At 43.5% G+C, this 13,962-nt stretch overlaps 1 protein-coding gene across 4 annotated transcripts in view; it reads left to right on the top strand.

Moving 5' to 3' along the window:
- The window catches only part of ANKFN1 (ankyrin repeat and fibronectin type III domain containing 1), a 271,898-nt gene that overhangs the window by 164,627 nt on the left and 93,309 nt on the right, over positions 1-13,962 (top strand). For all 4 annotated transcript variants that reach the window (XM_083598613.1, XM_083598612.1, XM_083598615.1 and 1 more), the window contains exons 5-6: positions 7,546-7,756; positions 13,070-13,264. In XM_083598613.1, the coding sequence (XP_083454739.1) occupies positions 7,546-7,756; positions 13,070-13,264 (406 nt within the window). The remainder of the gene's footprint in view (positions 1-7,545; positions 7,757-13,069; positions 13,265-13,962) is intronic.

Genomic DNA, 13,962 nt, shown 5'->3' with positions numbered 1-13,962 from the left:
AACACCGGGACGGACACCAGAGCGCATGGAAATGCCATTTACCTTCCCACCGCAGCAGTACCTATTTATTTACTTGCACTGCTATGCTTTTGAACTGCTAGGTTGGCAGAAGCTGGGACAGAGCAACGGGAGCTCACCTTATCACTTGTCACTATTGCTCCGTGTGTCAATAGCGGTTTAGTCATGCTGGTCACTGGTGCTGGAGGAGACTCTTGAGAGTCCCATTGACTGCAAGAAGATCAAACCTATCCATTCTTAAGGCAGTCAGCCCTGAGTGCTCACTGGAAGGACAGATCGTGAAGCTGAGGCTCCAATACTTTGGCCAGCTCATGAGAAGAGAAGACTCCCTGGAAAAGACCCTGATGCTGGGAAAGATGGAGGGCACAAGGAGAAGGGGACAACAGAGGACGAGATGGTTGGACAGTGTTCTTGAAGCTACCAGCATGAGTTTGACCAAACTGCAGGAGGCTGTGGAAGACAGAAGTGCCTGGCGTGCTTTGGTCCATGGGGTCACGAAGAGTCGGACACGACTAAACCACTAAACAACAACATGCTGGTCACATGACCCAGAAACTGTCTGTGGACAAACGCCAGCTCCCTCAGCCTGAAAGCAAGATGAGCGCCGCAACCCCATAGCCATCTTTGCCTGGACTTAAACATCCAGGCGTCCTTTACCTTTGGAGCGATGAGACCATGCTGGCCACAACTGCATGGAATAATAAGCTAAGAACTGCATGGCTTAATAAACCATCCTCTGCATGAGTTTAACACCAGTGTGTACAGCCCATTTGTTCTTCCCTTCACATAAATGGGTAAACTGGAGTGGGATGCTGAATCTGACCAGTGGGCCATATCTTTATCTTCCCCACACCTTCATGAGCCAAGTTTGACAGGTGAGTGGGATTACAGTGGTACCTCAGGTTAAGTACTTAATTTGTTCCAGAGGTCCGTTCTTAACCTGAAACTGTTCTTAACCTGAAGTACCACTTTAGCTAATGGGGCCACCGCACCACCACTGCGTGATTTCTGTTCTCATCCTGAAGCAAAGTTCTTAACCCGAGGTACTCTTTCTGGGTTAGCAGAGTCTGTAACCTGAAGCATACGTAACCTGAAGTGTATGTAACCCGAGGTACCACTGTATAGCAAACTAGTCATTCACTTGTCCGGATGGAGGATGGAGGTGTGTGAGGGCATGTATAAACTAGCCTACTTTTACAGAGGTAAAGCTAGCGTTAACTTTTGAGACAATGGGGAACTTATTTCCAAAGCAACTGCTGGTTTAGAAGAAGGATTTTCCTCAGGACCACAAAAAGAAAGGGTTAAAATAACCATTCCCCCCATCCCTGCTCTGATCCCATTAACTATTAGCTCCCCCAGGTGATGCAATTTGCATTTTTTAAAGCCTACATATTAACTGCAAAGACATATTTAACATCAGCAATAGTTTGACCAGGAATATCAGATCCTTGCTTCCCTTTTTTTTCTTTCTCAGAGTGAAAAAGCAATGGCTATATCTCCTCTGCTTCTATACAAACTCAAGAGATCTCAGCTGTTCAGCCCACAGAAGATCAGATTTGCTTAAATTGATAAAAACCCTTTGAACTGCCCAGTAAATGTATTTCAAAGTGAATAATAAAACATGATATAAGGCTTTTTCCAGTCATTTGGGGGCATCTCTCTCCCAGAGACCTAGAAGTGGTGGTGTGTGGGTTGTTGCTGTTTTGTAATAATAAAAAAATGAATTATGCAAGATAATGCAGCATTCACTCCAACAGGCTGCTGTTAAGACCAATAATTTAGGAATATTGTTAAGACTGAATAGGCATCACAGAGGTGACATATCTCATCATAAAAGCCCCAAACTTGATTCAATCTCTGATTCATAAGCTGGAGGTGAACCAGAGATTAAAGTGACCTGAAAATGAGGAAATAAAAGCCCTAATCAGGCTTTGCCTGAAGAGATGAAGACTTAAAATGTGGAGGACTGAGAGATGCACATGCAAGACTCTCACATGTTTAGTGCAGAGCTCTAACATTTTAAAGGTCTTGCAGAGCTCCACATTTTAAAGGTCTTGTATATTCAGGCAAATGTCCAACCCCCTCCCAAATGACACTTAATTCCCGTCCCCCTAAAGTGTGACAAAAACCTTTCTGTTTGGGCTGTAACAGATAATTTTGCTGAATTTACAGTTACTGTTTTATTATGCTTTTATATCGGGATTTGATCTGATGTTTTATGATATTTTATCATCGATCATGATTGAGACTGCATCAAAAAGGAGAGCCCCCCAGGCAAATTCAGTGAGGGAGGGGTCAGGAAGCAAAGGAGTGGAAGAAAAAAAAAGTTTAATAGCTGAGCCAATGGTGCAAGTATTTATTTATCTCCCTGTTCTTCTGCCCTTCATCCCAGGGGTAGCCTGGGACAGCAAACAATACAAATTTCAAACACAGTCGTGGGTACAGAAGAAAAGAGAAAGATGTAGAAAAAGAGATTGAACTTCTGTATCTGATTTATTTATTTATTGTATAATAATTTTTATTAATTTTAATTTATAACAATCCAATAAAAGCATCATTAATACAATACCAAATTACAATACAATTAAAGAAGACAATTATTCAATACCAAATTAAACAATTTTGTTTGACTTCCTGTGCTCTGGTTTTCAGGGGTTGCTGTTTTTCTTTTGTCCTGCTCCAAAACTCTTATTTAGCCCAAAAGCATCAGTTCCGATATTGATCCTTTATTTTATTTTAACAGTTCAGGCTGTTGAACTTCTGTATTTGAAACTACTTCGTGAAGTACCCAAGAAGTCCAAAACACCTTGGATATTAAACTTTTTTTATATATAAATTTTTTATTGGTTTTTCAACACATATTAAAAGACAATACAACACAATACATAAACAAACAAACATATAAACACGTATACTTTCTTATCCTTTTTTTCCTTAAACCTTCTTTCAACGACTTCCCCATACCTCCCCTTTCTGCATCCCTGTTTTAAATCTTTCCAGCAACCCCTAACTTCAATTACTTATAGCACTTTCTTTAAATCTTTTTTCTCATATCCAATTGTTTGTCACTGCAATTCTATTTTGCATTACCCAAGACATTTTAACACTCATTAATTTTACAACAGTTCTTAAGATAAACTTTAAATTTCTTCCAATCTTCTTCCACCGTCTCTTTCCCTTGGTCACGGATTCTGCCAGTCATCTCAGCCAGTCCCATGTAGTCTATCACCTTGGTCTGCCATTCTTCCAGTGTGGGTAGCTCTTGTGTCTTCCAATACTTTGCTAAGAGTACTCTTGCTGCTGTTGTAGCATACATAAATAACGTCCTATCTTTCCTTGACACCAATTGGCCTACCATGCCCAGGAGGAAGGCTTCTGGTTTCTTCACGAATGTGCATTTAAGCACCTTTTTCATTTCATTATAAATCATTTCCCAGAAGACCTTGATCCTTGGGCACGTCCACCAAAGATGGTAGAAAGTACCTTCAGTTTCCTTACATTTCCAACATTTATTATTGGGCGTATGATAAATTTTTGCAAGTTTGACTGGGGTCATGTACCACCTATAGATCATTTTCATAATGTTCTCTCTTAAGGCATTACATGCCGTAAACTTTATACCGGTAGTCCATAACTGTTCCCAGTCAGCAAACATAATGTCATGACCAATATCTTGTGCCCATTTAATCATAGCTGATTTAACCGTCTCATCCTGTGTATTCCATTTCAACAGCAAGTTATACATTCTTGACAGATTCTTAGTATTGGGTTCCAATAGCTCTGTTTCTAATTTTGACCTCTCCACCTGGAAGCCAATTTTCCTGTCCAGTTTGAAAACTTCATTTATCTGGTAATAATGAAGCCAGTCTCTTACTTTGGACTTCAATTTCTCATAACTCTGCAATTTCACTTTTCCCTCCTCATGTTCTATAATTTCCCAATATTTTGGCCATTTGGATTCCATATTAAGTTTTTTCACTTCCTTAGCTTCCATTGGTGACAACCACCTAGGGGTTTTGTTTTCCAACAAATCTTTGTACCGAATCCAAACATTGTATAATGCTTTCCTAACGATATGGTTTTTGAAACCTTGGTGGGTTTTAACCTTGTCATACCATATATATGCATGCCAGCCAAATCTGTTATTGAACCCTTCCAAATCCAAAATGTCTGTGTTTTCAAGAAGCAGCCAGCTTTTCAGCCAGCAAAAAGCCGCTGATTCATAATACAGCTTTAAGTCCGGCAGGGCAAACCCCCCTCTTTCTTTTGCATCAGTTAGTATCTTAAATTTTATTCTGGGCTTTTTGCCCTGCCAGACAAATCTAGATATGTCTTTTTGCCACCTCTTGAAACAATCCATTTTATCCAAAATCTGCAATGTTTGAAACAAAAACAACATTCTCGGCAACACATTCATCTTAATAACAGCAATTCGGCCTAACAAGGAAAGTCTCAAATTTGACCATATTTCTAGATCTTTCTTAACTTCTGTCCAACATTTCTCATAATTGTCTTTAAATAAGTTCACATTCTTAGATGTTAAGTTAATCCCCAGGTATTTCACCTTCTTTGCTACCATTAAACCAGTTTCACTCTGGAACTTCTCTCTCTCAGCAACTGTTAGGTTTTTATCCAATACTTTCATTTTCTGTTTGTTCAACTTAAATCCTGCTACTTGACCAAATGCTTGTATTAGCTCTAAAACTCTTCTCGTACTAGTGTCTGGCTCTTGTAAAGTTAATACTAGATCATCTGCAAACGCTCTCAATTTATATTGTTTAGCTCCGACCTGAATCCCTTTAACCAGCTGGTCCCCTCTGATCATGTTTAATAAAACCTCCAAGACAGATATAAAAAGTAATGGGGATATTGGGCACCCCTGTCGTGTCCCTTTTTCAATAGCAAATTCTTCTGTTACCACATTATTTAAAATCAGTTTTGCTTTTTGTTCAGAATAAATTGCACCTATACCATTCTCAAAACCTTGGCCTACCCCCATTCCTTGGAGATTCTTTTTCATAAAACTCCAAGAAATATTGTCAAAGGCTTTCTCCGCATCCACAAATATTAATACTGCCTTAGTATTAATATTAACTTCCAGCAACTCCATAATATCTATTATGTTTCTCACATTGTCTGACAAATGTCTTCCTGGAAGAAAGCCCGCTTGGTCTTTATGGATCTCCCCCACCAAAACTCTCTTCAATCTTTTTGCCAAAATGTCTGCAAAAATTTTGTAATCCACATTAAGTCATGATATAGGGCGGTAGTTCTTAACCTGGTTCTTCTCAGTCTCTGACTTTGGTATAAGTGTAATATACGCTTCTTTCCACGATTCAGGTGCCTTCTTCCCCTCTAAAATTTCGTTACAGACCTCCTTCAACGGTTGTATAAGCCATTCTTTCAAAGCCTTATAATATCTGGAGGTCAGTCCATCAGGTCCTGGAGATTTTCCCAATTGCATATTTTGAATGGCTCCCTCAATTTCTTGATCAGTTATCTTCTGGTTCAAAATCACCTTACTTTGTTCAGAAATTTTTTGTAATCCATATTTTTTAAGAAATTCTTCTATTTCTTTTTCATTCACCGGCCCTTGTGCATAAAGTCTCCTGAAATAACTCTGAAAACAGTTTCTAATCTCATTTGGTTTATAAATGTTCTTTCCCTCCACTTCTAAATTTGTAACCGTATTCTGTTTTTGTCTCTTGGATATTAAACTTTTTATCCTACCCCTTTGATTATGACTATGATACTTTGCATTGTTAGCCGTGGAGATAAAGAAACCATCAGTTGCGCCATTTTGAATTTAAAACACACACACTCTTCCCAAGGTTGTCTTTTCTGATGTTCACCAGCCCTGCAGGATGCATCTCTCCTAAAATTGGCTGCACTCTCTCTCTCTCTCTCTCATTCATTCACAAACACACACACACACACACACACACACACACACACAGAGAGAGAGAGCAAAACTATATCACCACTTCCCAAACATGCTTCTCTGTGTTAACATAACACAACCAGCACTGATTTGGGGCTAGCGATACTCTAGTTCAACGGTGGCAAACCTCAGGTCCACTGGTCAAATCCTGCCCTCCAGTCTATTCTCCCCTCAGGATTTTCCACCGGCTACACCTCTTTTCCCTAACCATACTCCTCACTGATTCTGGTCCTCACCACCCTGCTTAGTTTGGCTGGAATATGTTGTTTACCTGTAGCAATTCTTCTTGCTCTGGGTTGGTGGCAGGGGTGCCATCTTGAATAAAATACTGGGAGAGGCCAGTATAGCCCTGACCCACATAGTTGATCACACAATGTGGTCACGCACAACATTTGAATGGCAATGCCCATTAACTGGGGGGCAGCCCCCTCAAATATTTTATTGTGTGGACCAAAGCCCCACAGCCCCTAGGAGTTGGCTCCTATTGTTGGTGCAAAGGTGTTTGTGCACAAAGAAACATTTGGAGAGGGTGGAATGTAAGCTTTGTTGTTGTTTTTTAGTCATGTCCGACTCTTCGTGACCCCCTGGACCAGAGGACGCCAAGCACTCCTGTCTTCCACTGCCTCCCACAGTTTAGTCAAACTCATGCTGGTCACTTCTATAACACTGTCCAACCATCTCGTCCTCTGTTGTCCCCTTCTCCTTGTGCCCTCCATCTTTCCCAACATCAGGGTCTTTTCCAGGGAGTCTTCTCTTCTCATGAGGTGGCCAAAGTATTGGAGCCTCAGCTTCACGATCTGTCCTTCCAGTGAGCACTCAGGGCTGATTTCCTCAAGAATGGATAGGTTTGATCTTCTTGCAGTTCATGGGACTCTCAAGAGTCTCCTCCAGCACCATAATTCAAAAGCACCAATTCTTCGGCAATCAGCCTTCTTTATGGTCCAGCTCTCACTTCCATACATCACTACTGGGAATGTAAGCTACTGTAAGGTAAAAAGGTAAAGGTTAGGTCCAGTGAAAGGCAACTATGGGGTTGCGGCACTCATCTCACTGTCAGGCCGAGGGAGCTGGCGTTTGTCCATGGACAGCTTTCTGGGTCCTGTGGCCATCAGACTAAACTGCTTCTGGCACAACAGAACACCGTGATTGAAGCCATAGTGCTCAGAAACGCTGTTTCCTTCACACCGCAGGGGTACCTATTTATCTACTTCCACTGGCGTGCTTTCAAACTTCTAGGTTGGCAGGAGCTGGGACAAAGCAATGGGAGCTCACCCCGTCATGGGGATTCAAACCGCCGACCTTCTGAGCAGCTAGTCCAAGAGGCTCTGTGGTTTAGACCACAGCGCCACTACTGTACAAAGGTAACAGTTCTGCCTGTCCAAAAAAGCTGTATCATGGAGGAACATCACTCTCAGGTTGAAAAAGGTTCTGCTTCCTTATTTTAAGTGTGTGTGTGTGTTTCTGTGAGCTTATGATTGAAAAAATAAAAGTAAAAATGTGAGAAGAGATGCTAAGATGCACAGTTATGTTGACAGCTTTTGTGTTGTTTATTTTTTAAAAAAAAAAAATCTCATGTGGATGAACAGAACTTTCAGTGCTGTGAAGCCATGCTGGAAGCTGTGGAGCAGCAAGACCTGGACGCTGTCCAGATTCTCCTCTATCAATACACACCCGAGGAGCTGGATCTCAACACTCCTAACAGCGAGGGGCTAACTGCGCTGGACATCGCCATCCTGACAAATAATGTGCCTATTGCCAAGATTCTTTTGAAGGCTGGGGCAAAAGAGAGTCCTCACTGTAAGTATGGCAGAATGCGTACTGTAGCTGAATTGTACAGAAAAGGGTCAGGCAAGCACAGTGGGGAGTTGTGTCTAGGCATAAGGTGCATGAGGACTTGCGTATGACAATTGGCATTACGGAGAGAAATATGTCCTGTGGCAGGGCCCAAGCATGATGCGCAGAGCGTACAGTCCCTGGAGATTCAGAGCCCTGTGCCCATGTTTAAACCCCATTAACATGAGCGGAAAAACGGAGGCTAACTTGTAAATCATGCCTTAGGATATTTATGCAAACATACTTACTTCGAGGTACAGTGGTACCTCGGGTTACATACGCTTCAGGTTACATACGCTTCAGGTTACAGACTCCGCTAACCCAGAAATAGTGCTTCAGGTTAAGAACTTTGCTTCAGGATGAGAACAGAAATCGTGCTCCGGCGGCACGGCGGCAGCAGGAGGCCCCATTAGCTAAAGTGGTGCTTCAGGTTAAGAACAGTTTGAGGTTAAGTACGGACCTCTGGAACGAATTAAGTACTTAACCCGAGGTACCACTGTATCTATTATCCAGTTACAGGTTATTATTATTTTTAAAAAATAGCTTCAAAATTGGGCACAAATTCCATTCAGCTCTAGCTGTAATTGGATAATAGATGTGTGTGTCATCAGACAAGCTTGCTTTTCAGAACCTTGCAAATGGAGACCCATGCACCTATTGCTTTTTGAGTAGCTAAATTTGCTCTAAAATTGCTCCCCACCGAAAAAGGGCTATATCAGGGGTCAGCAAACTTTTTCAGCAGGGGGCCGGTCCACTATCCCTCAGACCTTGTGGGGGGCCAAACTTTATGGGGGGGGGAGAATGAATGCCCCACAAATAACCCAGAGATGCATTTTAAATAAAAGCACACATTGTACTCGTGTAAAAACACCAGGCAGGCCCCACAAATAACCCAGAGATGCATTTTAAGTAAAAGGACACGTTCTACTCATGTAAAAACATGCTGATTCCCAGACCGTGCACGGGCCAGATTTAGAAGGCGATTGGGCCGCATCTGGCCCCCGGGCCTTAGGTTGCCTACCCATGGGCTGTATAATATAGTCCCCAAAATGCACTGTGATTTCGATATTTTGTAAGAATTGCACAAAAAGTCTTCTATGCACGAATGAAAGCCCCCTTTGGATGTGAGCAGCACCTAGCACTCGGTTAGCACTGCATGAATGCTAAGCAGTGAGTTAATTTGTCCAGTTGAAAATTCAGTGGGATGTGGGGCTGTGTGATAAATTGCGACCTTTGAATTTGTCTGTCCTTTAATAGCACTGAGCCACACGAGATCCTCGAGCAACTGCACAATAAATAAGACAAATAAATAAATCCAGAATCTAGAGCCCTGGGACTGTGCTTTTGGTCTTGCAGGATCCCAATGAAAGCCGAATGAAGTTCGCTGAGCCCTGGCTGGGAGAGGGAAAACTGACAGCCAGAGACAAATGAAATCCTTGTATTTTTACATGCGTGGCTGTGCTATGTCTGCTTTGCTGGCTGCTACTGAAGGCCCATTCCTGTCCAATATCAGCACTCCGCTAATACACTAAGAGCACTTCACAAGTGGCTTATGAAACTGTCCTTTGTCTTCTTTCATGGGACGGTCTCAGTCCGTTTTTGTTTTTGTTTGCTTGTTTGTTTGCGAGGGGAGAGCGAGCAGCTTGCCAAGCCCATTAATCCATGACACACATTTTGACGCCTTACCTGTGGCTAAAAATACACCGAAGCCCACAGATTTTGCTCGAGACCGTCAATGCCTATATTTAGGTCTTTCCCAGCATGTCCATAATGAAACTGTGTTTTCAGGGGTCCGGACTGAGCAGACTCTGCCATTAATTTGGAGTTAGTTAAATTAACAGCATTTAGTACTGACCTGTCAATCTCTGAGCTCCAGGAAATTGCACCTTGAGGCTACTAATATTGCCGATTTTTTTTTTCCACTGGACTGTGCGTGTATGTGAGGGTGCATTACTCCCCCCCTCCCTTTTTAAAAAAGCCAGAATTGGTGTACCTTTATTGCTTTGCTATGTCCACAGCACTTACATTATCATTTATCCTGGGCTCTTTTAACCTTCCCAGGAGATTATTTTCATCCCCACCCCCTGCTCCCGCTCCCACCCCCACTCCTTGTATAGTATAGCTGCTCAATGAAAAGAGTTGTGTAGTTTTATATTTATTTGTTTATTTTTCTGTCATGGGTTCGTGACTGGAAAAAAAAAAGTGTGACAGGGTTTTGGAGTACGTGATTGACGGCTGAAGCAACATTCATTAGGCATGACAGATCTGCAGGAAAACACAGTCCTGAGTGTTCTAAACAGCAGTCAGGGAAAAAAAGAGAAAAAAAGACTAAACTAATTTTTCATTGACTTCATCGGTAAACAAATGTAGTCTGATGGCATGCGGGGGCAATCATAAATTATATTCATTTCCTGTCATTAATGCAAACATGCCTATGAACACAGAGAATGCGAATCTATAACCACTTCATTTCCATTAAAAAAATAATAATATTGCTCTGCACTTATCGCCATTTTTTAAATTTGGCGTTTCGATCCATCTAGGGGCCACCTGAAGGCTAAACCCTGCGTCCTCATACCCATAACTTCAGCAGGTCAGGGAATTGTGCAAAATGATTGGGTCCTGCATATGTGATTGGGAACTTTCAGTTACCATCCAGCAGTTTGGCACCACCAGGGAGCTGGATTTAATTTCCTTTCTCCCTTCTCCCTGCCCAGCAGCGGATCAGTGATACAGAGGGCCAGACTTACATAAAGGGTACACTCATAGGGATGCGGGTGGCACTGTGGTCTAAACCACTGAGCCTCTTGGGCTTGCCGATCAGAAGGTCGGCGGTTCGAATCCCCTAGATGGAGGGTGCGCCCGTTGCTCTGTCCCAGCTCCTGCCAACCTAGCAGTTCGAAAGCACACCAGTGCAAGTAGATAAATAGGTACTGCAGCAATGGGAAGGTAAACGGCATTTCCGTGCACTCTGGTTTCCGTCACGGTGTCCCGTTGCGCCAGAAGCAGTTTAGTCATGCTGGCTACATGACCCGGAAAGCTGTCTGTGGACAAACATTGGCTCCCTCGGCCTGAAAGCAAGATGAGCACTGTACCCCATAGTCTTCTCTGACTGGACACCGTCCAGGGGTTCTTTACATTTTCCTTTAAATGATGCACTCAATATGTAGTTAGCAAGTACATCTAAGGTTGGGATGGGGTTTTTAATTATATTATTTAAAACAAATCTTTAATGTTTATATAATTTTTAGCTGGATTTGTTTGTGGTTTCGTTATGGTACCAATGGTTGTTACAAGGCAACTTGAAAGTTGTTGTGGGAGACAAGATATAATTGTTCTAGATTAATAAATAGCCCTTAAGGTAAAGGTAAAGGGACGCCTGATCATTAGGTCCAGCCGTGACCGACTCTGGGGTTGCGGCGCTCATCTTGCTTTATTGGCCGAGGGAGCCGGCATACAGCTTCCGGGTCATGTGGCCAGCATGACTAAGCCACTTCTGGTGAAACCAGAGCAGAGCACAGAAACCCCGTTTACCTTCCCACCAGAGTGGTACCTATTGATCTACTTGCACTTTGACGTGCTTTCGTACTGCTAGGTTGGCAGGAGCAGGGACCGAGCAACGGGAGCTCACCCCGTCATGGGGATTCGAACCGCTGACCTTCTGATCGGCAAGTCCTAGGCTCTGTGGTTTAACCCACAGCGCCACCCGTGTCCCTAAATAGCCCTTAGAATCATAGAATTGGAAGGGGCCCAAGGGCCATCTAATCCAACCCCCTCCAATGCAGGAATCTCAGCTAAAGTATCCATGACAGATGGCCACCCAACACCTGCTTAAAAACCTCCAAGGAAGGAGAGCCCACAACCTCTCGTGGGAGTCAGCTCTACTGCCAAACAGCTCTTACTGTCAAGTTTCCCCCCAAATTTTTAGACTGAATCTCTTTTCCTGTAACTTGAAGCCATTGCCTTGAGTCCTACCCTCCAGAGCAAGAGAAAACAAGCATGCTTCCTCTTCCATGTGACAGCCCTTAAGATATTTGAAGATGGCTCTCATATCTCCTCTCAGTCACCTCTTTTCCAGGCTAAACATACTCATCTCCTTCAAGCGCTCCTTGTAAGGCTTAGTGCTTCCTATGTTCTTCCAGTGTGGTGTAGTGGTTAAGAGCGGTAGTCTCATAATCTGGGGAACCGGGTTCGCTTCCCCGCTCCTCCACATGCAGCTGCTGGGTGACCTTGGGCTAGTCACACTTCTCTGAAGTCTCTCAGCCCCACTCACCTCACAGAGTGTTTGTTGTGGGGGAGGAAGGGAAAGGAAATTGTTAGCTGCTTGGAGACTCCTTAAGGGGAGTGAAAGGCGGGATATCAAATCCAAACTCCAACTCCAACTCCTCCTCCTCCTCCTCCTCCTCCTCCTCTTCTTCTTCTTCTTCTTCTTCTCTCCCAAATGTTGTTGGACTCTATCTTCCATCATCCCTAGTTCTCAAAGTAAATAATTAGGGATGATGATGATGAAATTTGTATACTGCACTATACCTGCATGTCTCAGGGCAGTTCACAAGATAAAATCACAAAATACATAGTAAAAATAAGAACAAGAACAGCCCAATAATCTCCCCTCCCCAACACATTTTAAAAGGGCATTGGATGTTAATCAGCCCAAGGCTTGGTTAAAGAGGAATGCTTTCGCCAGACGCCTAAAAGCGTACAATGCAGGAGCCAGGAGAAGCTGCAGAACCTGCAGGGAAAGGAGAATGTTAGCCACTTTGAGACTCCTTCGGGTAGTGAAAAAGCGGGATATCAAATCCAAACTCTTCTTCCTGTGTTCTGTTCTTCAGAGTCTCTTGCAGTGTGATAGAGCATGCTGGTGGGGCTCCGCTTCTGGGTCACAGCAAAAGGATTTTGGCCAGACTAGTCCCGCACATTGATCTTTCTCCCCTGCACTTCACCAGTGTGGTGTAGTGGTTAAGAGCGGTGGACTCGTAATCTGGGGAACCGGGTTCACTTCCCCGCTCCTCCACATGCAGCTGCTGGGCCAGTCACACTTCTCTGAAGTCTTTCAGCCTCACTCACCTCACATAGTGTTTGTTGTGGGGGAGGAAGGGAAAGGAGAATGTTAGCCGCTTGGAGACTCCTTCGGGTAGTGATAAAGCCGGGTATCAAATCCAAACTCTTCTCTTCTTCTTCTCTTCTCACCCTAACCCCTGGTCAAGTGGATGAAATCTGCAATTTTGCCATGCCAAAGTCCTAGTGCTAACTTTGACATTTCCCTTCCCCTGCCAGTTGTCAGCATGGAAAGCAGGTCGCTCCATCTGAGCAGCTTAGTTCAAGAGGCCCAGCAACGAGTCAGCGATCTGTCTGCAGAAGTAATGAATGAAGGGCTCAGCACAGACAGCTCCGAGAAGGAGAAGCAGCTGAAGACCTGGGAGTGGAGACACCGACTCTACAAGCGCATGAAATCGGGCTATGAACATTCCAGTAAGAAAAACCAATTATTCATCCTCACTGGTGTTCATGCAGAGCAGTAGATCTCAGTCTTAAAACCAGGGGTACTGGTGCGGATAGAACAAGTTGCCTTCTGAAACTTAAAGTAATGTGGGTGGTGGGATTCGAGAAGACCTTATCTAGTTCATGAAGATGACAGGGAGCCACATTTCTCATAGCTGTAAATCAGCATCTGCAAGTACATGATGCTTTCTTAAGGCTTCTACTATACAAAACAGAAGACACCTTTATTTTTAAGAGATGCAGCAATGTTTATTTGAATTTACATTTACTAGATTAATTAATAGGGACGTGGGTGGCGCTGTGGGTTAAACCACAGAGCCCAGGGCTTGCCGATCAGAAGGTTGGCAATTCGAATCCCTGCAATGGGGTGAGCTCCCGTTGCTCGGTCCCTGCTCCTGCCAACCTAGCAGTTCGAGAGCACGTCAAAGTGCAAGTAGATAAATAGGTATCGCTCCAGCGGGAAGGTAAAAGGTGTTTCTGTGCGCTGCTCTGGTTCGCCAGAAGCAGCTTAGTCATGCTGGCCACATGACCCAGAAGCTGTACGCCAGCTCCCTCAGCCAATAAAGCGAGATGAGCGCCCCAACCCCAGAGTCGGTCACAACTAGACCTAATGGTCAGGGGCCCCTTTACCTTTAGATTAATTAATAGGCTAAAAACAGTTAAAAGTA

This window comes from Podarcis filfolensis (assembly GCF_964270895.1).
Source record: "Podarcis filfolensis genome assembly, chromosome: 2".
In the NCBI taxonomy this organism is placed as follows: Eukaryota; Metazoa; Chordata; class Lepidosauria; order Squamata; family Lacertidae; genus Podarcis; species Podarcis filfolensis.
This window is presented reverse-complemented; position numbering and strand designations above follow the sequence as displayed.